This window comes from Sinocyclocheilus anshuiensis, unplaced genomic scaffold (assembly GCF_001515605.1).
Source record: "Sinocyclocheilus anshuiensis isolate Anshui unplaced genomic scaffold, SAMN03320099.WGS_v1.1 scaffold932, whole genome shotgun sequence".
NCBI lineage: Eukaryota > Metazoa > Chordata > Actinopteri > Cypriniformes > Cyprinidae > Sinocyclocheilus > Sinocyclocheilus anshuiensis.
In genome coordinates, this window is record NW_015552597.1 from 309,763 (window position 1) to 326,155 (window position 16,393).

The 16,393-nt window shown below is 36.4% G+C and overlaps 1 protein-coding gene, 1 long non-coding RNA gene and 1 pseudogene across 2 annotated transcripts; 1 reads left to right on the top strand and 2 right to left on the bottom strand.

Annotated features, from left to right (window-relative positions):
- Positions 1-5,852, top strand: part of LOC107665669 (pyruvate dehydrogenase (acetyl-transferring) kinase isozyme 2, mitochondrial-like) — a 12,939-nt pseudogene extending 7,087 nt beyond the window's left edge.
- Positions 5,853-9,111: 3,259 nt separating this feature from the next.
- LOC107665668 (ankyrin repeat and SOCS box protein 4-like) lies at positions 9,112-12,368 on the bottom strand. Its single transcript, XM_016456650.1, has 5 exons — positions 12,120-12,368; positions 10,849-11,148; positions 10,131-10,618; positions 9,860-9,973; positions 9,112-9,300 (listed from the first exon to the last, which is right to left on the bottom strand). The coding sequence occupies exons 1-5, from the start codon at positions 12,337-12,339 to the stop codon at positions 9,112-9,114; spliced, it is 1,311 nt and encodes a 436-aa protein (XP_016312136.1). The 5' UTR covers positions 12,340-12,368.
- A 2,109-nt stretch (positions 12,369-14,477) lies between these two features.
- On the bottom strand, positions 14,478-16,190 carry LOC107665670 (uncharacterized). The gene is made up of 2 exons (XR_001631583.1): positions 16,010-16,190; positions 14,478-15,666 (listed from the first exon to the last, which is right to left on the bottom strand). It is a non-coding gene; the product is annotated as an uncharacterized LOC107665670 (long non-coding RNA).
- Between the last annotated feature and the right edge of the window lie 203 nt (positions 16,191-16,393).

Consider the following 16,393-nt stretch of genomic DNA (forward strand, 5'->3'; position numbering starts at 1 on the left):
TGCTTTTTTGAACATTTTAGCAATTTAAAAATGATTTTTTTCACGGCACCCCTGCTCTTGACCGACGGCACCCCAGTTGGGAAACACTGGTGTAGAGCATAAGCTGAGGTAGATTTTATCCCTAAGAAAATATTAATTATAATTAAATTTATTTAAAGAAAGAGCAATTTGTTCAGTAAACCACTATTTAATAAAAAAAAAAAAGCAATTTTATGTTTAGTTTTCCTCCTGCTGTATCAAAACTGTACCGAATCGTGACGTCAAAACTGAGGTGCGTACCGAACCGTCATGTTTGTGTACCATTACACCCCCATTACACATATCTTATCAGCCAAGCATGACCTTAAATTCAGCTTTGCCCCAAAAATGGAGATGGTCCTCACTGCAGAACACAAGATCCAGGGGGCGTGATTGGATCCAGATCCAACACCTCCCACCTTACATATACCTAAACCTACCCTTCTCCACCCCCTGATCTCTAAACCCACCCATCTCCACCCCTAAACCTACCAATCTCCACCCCCTAGATGTGGATCCAACCATGCCCCCTGGATCTTGTGTTCTGCAGTGAGGGGCTACTGCAAAAATGCACTGCCGTTCAAAAGTTTGGGGTCAGTAAAAATAAAGATTTCCAGCAAGGGTGCATTAAATTGATCATAAGTGACAATAAACACATGTATAATCTAACAAAATATTTCTATTTCAAATATATGCTGTTCTTTTGAATGTAATATTTATCAAAGAATCCTGAAAAAAATACATTCTATGGTTTTCACAAAAATATTAAGCAGCTCAACTGTTAACATTGATAATAAAAAGAAATGTTTCTTGAGCAGCAAACAGCATATTAGAATGATTGCTTAAGGTTCATGTGTCACTGAAAACTTGAGTTATGGCTGCTGAAAATTCAGCTTTGCCATGACAGGAATAAATTACATTTTAAAATATTTTAATATAGAAAACGGCTTTTTTAAAATTGTTATAATATTTCACAATATTAAGGTTTTCACTGTATTTTTGACCAAATAAATGCAGCCTTGGTGAGCATAAGCGGCTTCTTTCAAAAACATAAACTCTTACAGACGACAAAACTTTTGAACGGTAGTGTAACTGTCATGTACATTTACAGTATATGTACAGTAAGATGCATTATGTGGACTGATAGTAATTATAGCGTTATGCATTTGAATTTGTTTTTATAAGAGAATTGAACTATTATGCAACCACATTTAGTATGTTCTTAAATCACTTATCCGTGTAGACAGAAATAGCGCTCTATAATCTTATCACTGTTTGTCTATACAGAAATGGTTGATAGGAGCAGCACTGTGTATAATGGCAAAATGTTGCCATGATCTCTTGTTTTATCTCTTAGACATGTAAATAGCAGTGTACTATTGTGTCAAGCAAAGAGAACCTACAAGGTTGAATGACCACCATTCATGGCTAGTCACCTTTTTAACAACACATAGTAACAAATTAGCCAGCATAACCTCTATCATGTGCTTCATACCTGACTAGTTTGGGCAACATGCCAGTGTTGATTTCTTCTTTGCATTCTTAAATAACAAATTAATTTTGGCTAGCATGTTATGGCCTTGTTTTTCGGGTTACTCAGCTGTTACTGAATCGATTTGTCTGTTATTTTTGCAGTTGAAGGACCCAGTGACCCTATACATATAGTTTATGTGCCTTCTCATCTGTACCACATGCTCTTTGAGCTCTTCAAGGTACTTGAATCACTTTATAGTAGCTATAGCCCACGCAATGATAGTCTTGCATAAACAAAGTAAAAGAGGCAAATGTATCATCATCATTACTTCACCCTCATATTGTTCCAAACCTGTATAACTTATTTTCTTCTGCAGAACACAAAATGAGTTTTTACAGAATGTTGGTACATCGCAATTGGTTACAAAACAAGATACAGTATCTCACAACAGTGAGTACACCCCTCACATTTCAGCAACCATTTTATTATATGTTGTCAAGGGACAATACTATAGAAATGAAAATTGGATATACTTTAGACTAGTCAATGTGCAGCTTGTATAGCAGTACAGATTTACTGTCCTCTAAAAATAACTCAACATACAGCCATTGTTGTCTAAATAACTGGCAACAAAAGTGAGTACACCCAAAGTGAATGTCAAAACTGTCCAAAGTGTCAATATTTTTTGTGTGAGCACCATTGTTATCTAGCACTGCCTTAATCCTCCTGGGCATGGAATTCACCAGAGCTGCACAGGTTGTTGCTGGGATCATCTTCCACTCCTCCATAATGACATCACGGAGCTGATGGATGTTAGACACATGGCGCTTCTCCACCTTCCGCTTGAGGATGCCCCACAGGTGCTCAATAGGGTTCAGGTCTGGAGACATACTTGGCCACTCCATCACCTTACTCTAAAATATATCCAAGTTTAATTTCTATAGTATTGTCCCTTGAGAAGATATACTAAAATGGTTGCTGAAAAGTGAGGGGTGTACTCACTTTTGTGAGATACTGTATGTGCAAGTGTAAATGAGATTTAAGAGCTAGATTGTGGAAACCCATGAGACCAGCCTACATCTCCCACCAATCAAAGTGAGAGTTTCTCTAGGAGGAGAAGATCTGACCATCAAGGTGAGCTTTCTTTAACACCTCATCACTCATGCTTTCTCAGACGCACAGATGTAACGGGTCAGCAGAAGTTGAATATTTTATCTCTGTTTTAACTTGCAACATACTGGCAAGAGCGGTGAGAGCCAAAAATGTTTGTAATGACTCTTGTGTTGTATTAGATGTCTGACAGAGGAGGTGGGGTTCCTTTGAGGAAAATCGAAAGGCTTTTCAGCTACATGTATTCAACTGCACCGAGTCCTGTGGCTGAAAACACCCGTAATGCTCCCCTCGTAAGAACCTAGGCTGGTTAATTAAACATACTTTTATGCAGATTGTCTTTGTTGTGCAGTGATACCACATGGTAAATCTTTGATCCACAGTCATGTTTTGAAGTAAACTGTGAGCTTACAGGATTATAAATTAGCAAAATTACCAAAAGTTCAGTTTGTTGTTTACACCAGATTAGCATTGTAATGCAGTTGTAATGTTTTCTCTTTCTCTCACAAACTTACCATGGCTTTCTTTCTTCGCAGGCTGGTTTTGGCTATGGTCTTCCTATTTCCCGCCTTTATGCCAAGTACTTCCAGGGAGATCTGCAGCTCTACTCTATGGAGGGATACGGCACATCGGCAGTCATATACCTAAAGGTACACTCTAGCACTACCTAGTGAGCTGCCTCACTGCCTACTACCTACACTTTTAAAAAAAGATTTTTTTGAGATGATAAATTAAACAAAGAAAACACTATTTCAGACTGTCTACTTCAAAATTTCACATTTAATTGTGTCACTTGCTGCTTCTTTGTAATTACACACTGGCGAGTAAAATATGAGAATTTATTAGCCATTGACTAATATTAGACATCATTTAGTCGCCCAGAGTGAAGATTTAGTCGCAATGTAGAGGGTTGGATACACGCCATAGATACAATTGCGCACCGAAAAACTCAACTCATGATTGATTTCAATGGAGTCTGTTGTTAGCATATTGCTAAGCTAACAGCACAATACAGTAATAAGCATCGGTATTAAATATCTTAATTTCTTACGTCCACAATATTGGATTTTTTTTTTTCCACTGAGCTCGTCATAATGCAATCTGGAATCGCTTTTTACAAGACGGATAAATACTTATATTTACTCAGCCTCATGTCATTCTTAGCCTGTATGTTTTTCTTTCTTCTGCAAACCACAGAAGAAGATATTTTGAAGAATGTTGGTATCCAAACTGTTTCGGTTTCCCATTCAATGGAAGTCAATTGGAACCAAAACTGTTTGGTTAGGTCCATTGGCAAATCCATGACCAACTTGAACCTGTTGTGAAATCTGTGTGGGGAAATCTTTTGTGATATTTCCAATCACATGGACTCCTATTGAAATGACTGGATTTCACCTGCAAAAATTTGCCAAACAAAACACCTAAATATCACCACACGTTTAGAATTTAGAATTGGCTGAAATTTGACACCATTTTTTAAATATGTTCAAACTATTTAATTTACTCTCCCTCTTTTTTTTCACAGGCCTTATCCACTGAATCAATAGAAAGACTTCCTGTCTTTAACAAGTCAGCCTTAAGGCATTATCAGACGAGCACAGAAGCGGATGACTGGTGCATCCCAAGCAGCGAGCCCAAAAAACTGGGAAAGTACGAGTACAGTGTTTGAGAGGAAGGAGAAGCTCATATGATAAACACAAGGACTGAACAGGGCTGTGAACTATAGTGGAGTTCATTTGGGTAACCATGTATGTGACTGTTGAGGTATTTCAGAAGCATGGTATTATCAAATGGTTGATAATTGACTTCTTGAATGTTACAGTCTGAATAACAAGGGCATTTTTGTCTTCCACATCTCACATTGCTTATAATACACCATGCACTTCATTTGCGGTGCTAACTTTCTCATTTATAGTTTCACAAGACAGAAAAACATGTTAACTCTTCTTCTGTGATGTTAGAGACTTCAGTCAAATGTACTGAAGCTGACTGGTCGTTTGAGCACGTGTTGATTCCTACACATTACCACAGATTTGAACTGATTTGTAAGTGTGTTTTGAGTATGTGAACTTGTGTTTTAGTCAGTGGGGCCAAGTTACCAGCTTTGTGTAAGTTACAGCATGTATCTCTAGCAAATATTTGGGAGAACACACAAGCATCTGAAAGTAACCAAGGCTTTATATTTTTCCTTGGTTAAATTGCATTCACAATGCAAACATTAGAATGACCATAGTTGTGTGTATCTTGATTGTGATCTTGAAATGTTCCTCAGTTGGACCTACTGTATAACACTCCATTTAGTTTTGAGTGTAAAAATGTGATGCTATCAATGAGGCCAAATCATTTCATAAACATGCAAGAGTTGTTGTCATGATGAAATCCAAGTAACTTCACTGACATTAAAAACCATGAATTTAATTTAACACTCTATCTAATATGTAATAATAATAGATTGAGTTGTGTCAGAAGAAACCGACAAAGTAAGTTTGGGCCCAGGTTCGTTGCTATGTTATTCATTTATTTAAAACTGGCTAGATGGATTAGACAGTGTTGCTTTTTGTTGTGTGTGAAGCTTTTTATGACCACAAAAAATTTATGATCTTTGTGACAGCTTCTGGGTGAACATTTCAGGTATTCTGTATGAACAAAAATTATATGTAGCTCTATTTGCTTTTTTTTTTTTTTAAGCATGAAAACACTGAAGAGGCAATATTTTGGTTATTTTCATTTGCATATAAATGAAAGATAAATGGCTTGTTTTAAATATATTATCTCAGGATTGTGCAGATTTGCCTTTCTAGTTTTGTCTGTTTTTTTTATTATTGTTTTGTTTTAATTTTACTGTAATATTTGTAAAGTTGGCTTTTTGAAAGCAATGTGAAGGACCTGTATGAATTTTAAGGGAACTCAAGTGGCAGCAGCTGCTCAGTTACAAGTGACACTCATCAAACTCTGGGTGGGTTTCAGCTGCAAGCAGTTTGCTCTGCTACAGTACGTGTATTTGCCTCGTTCAGAGATGGATGAATTTAGACAACCTCAATAGATCATTTGCACATTTCAAGCTATAATCAAGAACTGACATGTTGATGTTATTCATTCATACCTCATAAGCTTCATTGCAGTCATGGAGAGCTTGACATCCCCGTGCTCATGAAATCACACCTGCTTCTTGACGTGTTCTAGACACAATCCTGTATTCACAAAGGAGCAACTGTGTTAATGGATGCTCGGTACTATTCATCAAACTCACTCATTCAGTGAGAGAGTGCCATTGGGGGTGGGGGGTGAGAAAATAATGACAGAATTTTTATTTTTGGATTAACTAATTCTTTTAAGAAATGTTTTTGTCATACACCACAAAATATTGTTTTCTTTAACACACATTGTTTTAAACATTTTTTTTACACCACTATGATTCAAAAGTATTGGGGTTGGTGGTATTTTTTATTTTATTATTTTTTTAAGTTTCTTAGGTTCACCAAATCTGCATTCATTCAAAGACTATAGAATACCCCCTTAAAGGGACTTTGATTTATTTGTGTAAAAGGACAGTAGTGAGATATTACAATTACAACTTTCTAGTACTATTTTAAAATGTCATTTATTCCTGTGATTGCAAAGCTGAATTTTCTGAACTAGCTACATCTCAGATTCAGTCACATGATTATCAGTTGAAAACAGTTGTGCTGCTTGATATTTTTGTGAAAACTGATCATTTTTTTTCAGGATTTTTTGATGAGTAGAAGTTCAAAAGAACGGCATTCAAAAAAATAAAACCTTACTGACCCCAAACTTTTAAATGGGAACTTGTGACTGTTATACAACATAAAAATTGACACTTGAAATGCAACTTTACCTATCAAATGTCTATTTCTTTCCCAAGCTTTTAAATGGTAGTGTAAACCATTTTGAACTTTTTTTTTTTTTTTTATATTTTGAGTTGGTCTTTTACAATATAGTCTGTTGTAGTCTTAGTTGTGCAGCCTGGGAAATCTAGCAGGAGAGCTACAGTCCTACTTAAGGACAGGATCTTGGCACAGATCCTGTGTTTATTTCTGGCCTGTAGCCATAAACCCAGAACAAAATGATCCATCTTTTCTTTTGCACGTCTCTCCAGTCTCTCCTAACAGCACTTGATATGGTGGCTGTGACTGGTGGCCCCACCCTCCCTGGAAAATAGTGCTATTTTAAGAACCTTAACCACACCGCCTGACCTGTCAGTCATTCACACAATGTACGAGCTTAAGTGGTTAAGGACAGGATCTTGGCACAGATCCTGTGTTTATTTCTGGCCTGTAGCCATAAGCCCAGAACAAAATGATCCATCTTTTCTTTTGCACGTCTCTCCAGTCTCTCCTAACAGCACTTGATATGGTGGCTGTGACTGGTGGCCCCACCCTCCCTGGAAAATAGTGCTATTTTAAGAACCTTAACCACACCGCCTGACCTGTCAGTCATTCACACAATGTACTCGATTCGTTTTTAAAACCACACAACTGCTGCTAGTTCCTAATTTCCACAGGAACATACAGTGCATGTTGCTCTACATTGTGGACTTGAATATAAGATTATCACTTTTAATGTGCTCAAAATATAATATATAATTTAATCTCATACAATGCAAATAAAAGTTGGTCTGTACCATAACAGGGTCAGAGGTTGATTTGTTGGTGGCTGTTTCTCTGTTTTATCTCTTCTGTAGAGAATAAGTGGAAACAGACTGTCTTCTGGGAGGAAGAATCATTGCTTTCAGGTGACATTGTGTGGGGTACAGAGAGAGAAAGGAAGAACAGATACCATCCTAAACTCACATATGACCCAGTAATCACAGAACTCACCATTAAAGGAGATGGCAACCATGCTGACTAGAATGAAAAGAATAAAATGTAGTCACAGAACCTTCAATGAAAGCCTGAAATTGTTATACTGAATTTGTATATCCCCGTCTCCTGTGCACTTGTTTATTAAATATTATGTCTAACAAATAGTTACCTAAGGTGGGTAAGTACTGAAAAACATACTGTACAGTAAGTTTATATTGTATAGCAGGAAGTTAGGTTAATCTCAGTGACTCGATTCTTTTGAATCTGTCCAGCAAAAAGATTTGCTCAGGTTCGTTCATGAATCACTTCTGAAGGTTCCAGTGTAGGTGGCAAAAGAGTCTTTTCTAAGATAAGTGAAAAATGTAGTCACAGAACCTTCAATAAAAGCCTGAAATTGTTATACTGAATTTGTATATCCCCGTCTCCTGTGCGCTTGTTTATTAAATATTATGGCTAACAAATAGTTACCTAAGGTGGGTAAGTACTGAAAAACATACTGTACAGTAAGTTTATATTATATAGCAGGAAGTTAGGTTAATCTCAGTGACTCGATTCTTTTGAATCTGTCCAGCAAAAAGATTTGCTCAGGTTCGTTCATGAATCACTTCTGAAGGTTCCAGTGTAGGTGGCAAAAGAGTCTTTTCTAAGATAAGTGAGTCATGGAAATTCAGTTTGTTAAATTCACCCCAGTCGCTCAAGATCAAGTTTTATTAAAGTCCTTCAATTTTCTAAAAAGCTTGAATTGATGCACAGAAAGTTAACAAGAACGACTCGTTCACCTAAAATAGATTTGTTAAAAAGACTGATTCTTTTGTTTTCATTCGTTTTGTTCAAAATGAAACAAGTGATAATGTGTACTTATTCGGGTAAAGTATAATAATCTCTATTAGGTCTTGTGGCTCTTGGGAACATAGAATTTAAAACTGTAGTCCACAGAATTCCAAACATTCATCCAGCTCAACCTTATTACCTTTATTTTTAATCTTGGATTCTAAAATTCATTAAAGTGATTTAACTTGTCAAAAAATAACCCTTAAACCCCCCTTTATAGCTTAAACTAAATAAGGCCCCTCTAAAGAGGATCCATGACTATTGTGTCTGCTTTCATTATTCAGGGTTAAACCCTGATAAGCACTTCAGTTTTTCCTCTAACAAAAGGACTAGTGGCTTAGACATCTCATCCTAGTCAGTTGTTATCTGTAATGTGCTGTTGGTGTACTCACTGATATTATCCTCTTATGCTAAATGTGGCTTCCGTTGTTCATTTCCCCCTCAAAAAATGATCTACAGTCTTAGCAGACAAGCTTAAGGCCTGAGTTTGATTATTTAGCCCAGATCTTGATAGTCTTTCATTAAAACATGAGGTTTTTTATATGTGTGGATGTGGAAAGACCAAAAACTTTTTGAATGTATAATATTTAGAAGTAATATTTAGAATATATTAAATATTATTAGCATTAATATCAAATTATTCATTATCTATATATTAAATATTTATTTTTAATAATACATATTAATATTAAATACATCAGCATTATTACTGTTCCCTGGTAAAGGATCAAATAAAGAACAAATATTTTAAAAACATAAGAAAACAAAAAGCAAGCAAGCTTTGGAGAATCGTTTACACTGTAACAAAATCTGAATTTGAAGAAAATGCACAAGTCGTATAATGCAGAAACAGTGTCAGTATATGATTCCTACAGGCTCCAGAAGTAAGTATTTCTTCACTGATGAAGGAAGAGGGAGTTGCTGGACACCCCGTTCACAGTGATTCGACATTGCAGCACGTATTGTACATCTGGCCAGATGCTGTAGAGTGTGTGGATTGTTGGTGCAGACGGCAAACAAAGAATCATAGAAATTCCTGTACCTCTAAATGAAGAAAAAGAAACAAGGCTGAAAAAGCAACTTCATGAATGGACTTAATGAATAGATGAATACATCATTGTGTGCTACATTCAGGTCAAAAAGTGTTTTTGTCATATACCATGAAATACTGTTTTCTTTACACAGCCTAATATATTGTTTTTGTTTGTTTGTTTTTTGGAAATACAGTACTTTTCAAAAGTTTTGGCTCTGTAATATTTTTTTACGTTTTTGAAAGAAGTCTCTTATGCTCACCAAGGCTGCATTTATTTGATCAGAAATACAGTAAAAACAGTAATATTATCACAATTTAAAAAACTGTTTTCTATTTAAATATATTTTAAAATGTAATTTATGACAAAGCTGAATTTTCAGCATCATTACGCCAGTCTTCAGTCACATGATCCTTTAGAAATCATTCTAATATGCTGATTTGGTGCTCAAGAATCATTTCTAAACATTTCTAAGCTAGACAAAATTATGTATTTTATATTATTGTATTTTCTTATTCATTTTATTTTATGATGTTTATTTTTTGCAGTGAATAAAGAAGTTTATTTCTGACCTCATATACAGCTTCAGGAATAGCAGCCCTCCATTTTTTAGTGTACTTGATATGTTCATAAGAATTCACCATAACCTCCACTGCTCTGGGGTATTCATGACATGCCTGCAACACCTACTTAACAGAAAGACAACAAAAAAGACCAACATTAATATTTTGAGAGCCATCTTAAATGTAAACACCTTCTAGTCCAACTATAAAATTCCCAATTGACATCTTTACTCTAATAAATATGGAAAACTAAAGCAGTTCGGGTGGGTGAGTGTTGTACCTTGTGAAACTGTGGTGGATACACTCGTGCTGCTCCGTAGTTCAGAAGCAGCTGATAGCAGCGTTCAGGAATGGCCCACGGCCTGATCTGCGTCACCTTCAGCAGATACTGTATCGCTGCGCATCCATTGATATCCATTGCATTAGTCTTGGCACCGGCCTCCAGTAACATCTGGATAAGCACATGATCACAGTTCCAGCAAGCTTTGTGCAGCACCGTCTTCTTGTCTTCCTCATATATATGTACGTTAGCATTGTGGTCCAACAGGATCCGGCAGACAAGATGGTGGTCAGAGCTGTAGGTCCGCTCACAAATGTCCATGGCCCAGAATGCAGCAGTGATCAGAGGCGTTTCCATGTAGCCGTTGACTGCATTGATATCTGCTCCATGGGCAATGTAGAAAGCCACCAGCTCTGGGATACCATAGCGGGCCGCGGTGTGCAGAGGGGTGTCCTGGTTCTCCTCACCGGGCATGTTGATATTTGCTCCTGCAGTAAGATTAGAAGTCTTGTGTTTTTTGTCCAATAGTGTTGTTTAGGACCCCATTGACTTTATATGGACAAATACAGTTATAATTACAATTACAGTTACAATTTTTGTTTTTAATGCACATAAGAAAGAAAGTCATACAGGTTTGGAATGACATGAGGGCGAGTAAATGTTGACAGAAATGTATTTTTAGGTGAACCTAGGTGATTTTAGATTTAAATGTACAGACCTTTGAGAACAAGATGTTTGGCACAGTCCAAAGACTCTTGTGTAATGCAGTAGTGTAAAGGAGTATGTCCACTCAGGGACATACTGTTGATCCGTGCGCCCCAATCCAGCAGAAGTCCCACACAGTCAGCATTAGACACCGTACAGGCCACATGTAGAGGGGTTTTCCCGTTAGGTTTCCTGTTGACAGCTGCCCCATTCTGCAGAAGGACTATGGCACTCTCCAGTGCATTGTACATCATACACACGTGTAGACCCATCCCCCAGGATGTGTCCAATTTATAACTTGGTAGCCAGTAACCTGGTGGAAAAGAACAGTTTGTTTTTTCATCAGAAATATTTAAGGTTAAAATGGATATACACATGTATGGGAAAGTTTATATTTTTGGTGTAACTGATCGTAGTGTTGTTGCTGTTAACTCAAACTGTTAAAAATAATTTTTGGTAATTGAAATAGAGCTGAAATATTATAAAATAAATATTAGATGAAAAACAAGCGTAAGCTGAAGTACTAAAATTACTAAAGTAACACTGAAGTAACATTAAAGCTATATAGAAACATTAAAAAAAACTAATAAAAATGATAAAAGCCCATTACTAAAACATAAACTAAAAATTAAAATGAAAACTGAAAATATAAAAATAAAAGCTAATTCACAGTATTAATAAATAGTACATAATATTATAAAAGTATAACACTAAAATAACATGGTCCCCATGTATTTCACAATTTCAAATTTTAGCTTTTTAGCAGCTCCCTTAAAAACCCTACCTCAGTGTTATCTGTGTTAACATATTTCTTATTAAAATAGAAGCAGGAAATAATCTTAACAAAGCAGCCTGCTAATTGGCTGCATTCTCATTCTAGAGAGCATCTGATTAGACAAAAATCTGTATAGTACAGGAATGCGAGTTACATGGCCTAAAATAATTTTTATTTCAGGGGTCGTGTGAATTTACACAACGAAAAGTCTCTTGATTCATTTGAGGTCATTAAAATCACTATTGATTATGCAACTGAATAAATGCTATTGAAATAGTTTTATCGGAATTATAGTGTATAGGTTTATATCACACTGCAGCACCGCTGATATCAAGTAGCCTACCCATAATCTGCGTGCTTCACTGAAAGTGATTTCATAGACGACGCTTGTTGTATTCTCTGTTACTTGCAGTCTAGCGCTACCTTGTGGCTGAATACCTAACTGCAGTCACACAGTCTAATGATTTCTCCGGTAAAAGAGCGACTGTTGTCTCGTCAACATGAATTACCTTGCTTATACGAGGCAAGGATCATATCGCGGTCCTCCACGTCTAACACGGTGTCTATTTCAATGCTGGTGGTGCGAAGAATTTTGGCAACCTCCACCGCATCGTTACGCGTGAGCGCTTCTAGAAAGCGTGCCTTTAGAAGGTGATCAGCAGCTTCCCGCCGCGACAGAGTCCGGTTATCTTCCTCCGCTAAACCGAGAACTGCTCGAGGCCTGTTCATATCTCACACATACACCGACTAATCCGCAAGAAACACTCGTTCAGTATGTTTAAGTAATTCCAGAAAGAAGAGTGAATTCCAGTGGTCAGGAGCGTGTGTGAAACACAATCGGTGTCGAGTCAGTCTCAGTCTGACTATTAATAGACTGTGAGGGGAAGAGGTCAAAGCCTACAGGGCCAAACAAGCCTTAAACAAACAAACAAACAAAAAAGGAACTACAGTATCCACCAAAATACTATTATTAGAATATTAAAATATTGACTGCATTTAAGAAATATTTTCAAGACGCCATGTATTCAAGGGCGTAGTTTTGGTTTGAACAATGGGGGAGTTTAAGTGTGAACTGTTTTAGTGGAGTCCCGGGTCATGCTCCCTCATGAGGCTTATTTGTTTGTTTGTTTGCTTATATGTTTCTTTTTTAAATGGTCTTTTGTGCTATCATCCACACATGCGAAGTTGGTTGATAACATAACTGCAATAAAGTAATAGCCTAGTTAACAATTACTGATTCACATAGGATAATGTAGCCTATTTTATATTAGGTTATTTAGGCACTTATAGGCTATAGTTTGACAGAATGTTCTAATTCAACATGCCTTGGGAATGGGAAGTCAATCTAACTTAACATTTTCTTATATTGATATTATCTCTTACTCCTTAACAGTTTATCAGGCTCTTAATGATTTAATCTATGTCATATCTTGGAATATGTGAAGGCCAGGTTTTTCCATCACTCATCATTAGAACCCATTTTACACATGGTACTCGATTCTGACTTGTAGGCTACTTGGTCTTATGAAAATGTACCATAGTTTTTAACAGCATTTGTTATAATAAGGCTGGCCTATTAATCATTACCAGGCCGATAATTACTTTTTTTTTATTATTAATCTATATAGCAGTTATGAAAAACAACAGCCTGCACATTTATTAGAAACAATAGCTACAACATGCCACAGTTGTAATATAAATAGGGAAAATCTATTCCCTTAACAGATTATCTATTAGAAATTGTACAACAAGTTCAACAAAATGTACCACAATAAATAAGCCTACAATAAAACGTGATAAATTCTTCTGGTAAAGGTGGTCACGAGTAGTTTAAAAATATTTTAATATATGTTAGTGCTGGTGCAAAATTATGTTTTCTCCTCTTTTCATCAGTCTTACTAGTTTAAATGCCTTTTTAGATTATGTTCGACTTTCTCCATAGCATATTAAAGTGACAATTTCTCAATAGAGTTCAAATAGATCACACATTGATTTTACCATCAGCTTCCTTCGCGATAGGAATGCCTCGCGCAAATCTGATCACACTTTTCGAGAGCGCTCATGCACAATTAAAAGAACTGCGTTTTTCAGTCATATTGTGCTGATAACTTCTCCGTTCGGTTCATGGGGGGGTACTTGCTACTTTTGGTTATTGGGGGAGTTACCTCACCACCGCAAACTACGCCCCTGATTGTATATGATCTTATGGTATTTTGGGCAAAATCTATCAATGGCAAATGGTCCAAAAGTGCAGCAAGGTCACACCTTGGTATTGGCCATCTTGTAAAAAATTAATAAATAAATAAGTACAGATAACAAGACATTACATTACAAATAGGTGAAATAAAGTCATAAAGTTTCATTTTTCAAAAAGTGCACACCAATAAAGCTGAAATAAAGCATTCAGTATCAGGTCATTAAGCAGCACTACCATTTTCAGATTTGCTAACAATAAAAGTTTCTCAAGTACTAAATCAAAACAGACGGATTTCTTATGGATGGTGTAACAAGGCTATTTGCAGACTGGAAGTAAATGGACTGCAGAAAATGGGGCCTTGCCATCGCAAGTAAAAATTGAACTTAAGAAATAGTTATTTCAAACAATAATTTGTATTATTTTTAAGTGCAATTTGCATTCTTACGTTTTTGTATGATCTGTTTACGGCCCACTGAGGGTTAGGTTTAGGGGTGGATATTCATGTTTGTTTTTTGTTTTTTTTCTTTCTAAGAATTATACCTTTCTATATACAATTTCATATACAAATTCCAATGCACCAAAACGTAAAATAGTTACACTTTCTGAAATGTTCAAAGCATCCACTGAATCCACAAACGGCTTGCACATGAACAACTCGAGACAAGTTTGGAATGATCTTTCGTTGTATTTGTCTGATCAAATATGTCATTTGAAGTGTATTTACAGTCCAACATGACACACAAGGTTTTTAATTTTTCATGAACAAAAATAAAGGATAGAATTTAGTAGTTTTGAAAAGAATGGGTATGGCACATTGAGGTCCCTCATGCGGGTATGACGAACAAAAATACATAGGTTAATGCTCTTTTCTCAGGCATTGCGTGCAGTTCCTCTATATACCCTGACTAACTCTGCCATTGAGTATAGTGAAAACAACAAATAACCCATGAAAGAGAAGCACATTTCTGTCCTCAGATCCGTACGTGATTAACCCTGCACGCAGACACATTTAAACAGACAGACCCGGTCTTCGGTCTCCTCATGGAATCGATAAAAAATGCCGGGATTAAAAGCTATTGCTTAACTTTCACATACAAAAGTCAGTATATCGGTAGGCAGGTTAGATGTGGATCTACAATAGGTTATTCTTTTCAGTTGATTCATAGCAGAGGGTTAGAAAGGATTTCATAATGTTAAGACAAACATCGTTTTGCAATTACAATAATAAAAGATATGTTCACAAGAGCATTGTGAGTTAATTAACAAACATACAATCTCCTAATTCTTTCTGATTACAATTAAAAGTTTTTTTGTAATAATTTTTTGCTTCATAAATAAATAATGTGAACTGATTTACAAACATTTCTTTGATTGGGAAATACATATACTATGACAAGACTTAAAATTATTAGAGATAAATAATTCACTTAATTAACAATGAATATAATCTTCCATGGAGTCACATTTGAGTGCTTGTAATAAATCCACAGGGTCATGAGGCACTGCCTAATGTCCTCTGTACAGTGCCCAAGTTCCACTGAAGCTGCCTTTGAGTTGCCATGGAAATAATCAGTAATTCAAATGTAAACATGAACGATATGTATTATTACAAATGGGAAAACAGCATGTTTACACGAATGCAGAATTGAGAAAAATGTGATATGGACAGATAATTAGGGCAGTGAAAAGAAGGTGGGTTAAACAGGGTTAATACGACTCGTCAAAGTGGATTCTGAAATGCAAAATGACGTCTGTAGGTTACTGTGTTTTGTATACTTACAATTGATACATATGGGAAATGTGTTGCATAAATTTAAAAATACAACCCAGGATAAATTGATAGAGGCGATACTGGTTCCCTTTCAGTCAGTCACGTTCGACGTTACATCAGTCGTGACTGACGAATTGGGATCTCGCCCGAGAGCCCAATCACCTTCGAGACCGCTGTACGGCCGGGGCACGTAGTCTCGGCTCCTCAGCGAAAAACTGATGTGCGTTTGCACGCGCTCTCCTTTTATACCCGCGCTGCGGGGCGGGGTGCGCGTGGCGAAACACGCACGCCAACTGTCATTGGCTTGTTTAGTTAACACTCGAAGGTGATTGGGCTCTCGGGCGAGATACCAATTCGTCAGTCACGACTGACGTAACGTCTCCGTTCCCTCCTTCAGGGAACGAGGGTTACACAAGTAACCGAGACGTTACTCTGTGCAGTAAATTACATTATAAAAGACTACTTATTTACTACATTACGGTGCTCTCTTTATGAATGAGACAAATAACTGATTAAAAACAATGGGATCAAACTGAATAAAATCTAGCCTGATAAAATAACATACACTACTGTTTAAGAGTTGGGGTCAGTTTTATGCTCACCAAGGCTGCATTTATTTGACCAAAAATTGAGCAAAAACAATACTACTGTGAAATATTATTACAATTTAAAACAACTCTTTTCTATTTTAATATATTTTAAAATGTAATTTATTCCTGTGATGGCAAAGCTGAAGTTTCAAAGAACAGCATTCATTGAAATAAAAATCTTTTTTAACATTTTGTAACTTTTGTAATGTCTTTACTGTCACTTTT

Bases quoted from the DNA above. Each gene is read 5' to 3' on its own strand.
- LOC107665668 (XM_016456650.1), bottom strand. From the start codon at position 12,339: ATGAACAGGCCTCGAGCAGTTCTCGGTTTAGCGGAGGAAGATAACCGG. The intron at 9,974-10,130 runs GTACAACACTCA...TCTGTTAAGTAG, and splicing joins ATCCACCACAGTTTCACAAG to GTGTTGCAGGCATGTCATGA. The intron at 9,301-9,859 runs GTCAGAAATAAA...TTCTTCATTTAG, and splicing joins TTCCTGAAGCTGTATATGAG to AGGTACAGGAATTTCTATGA.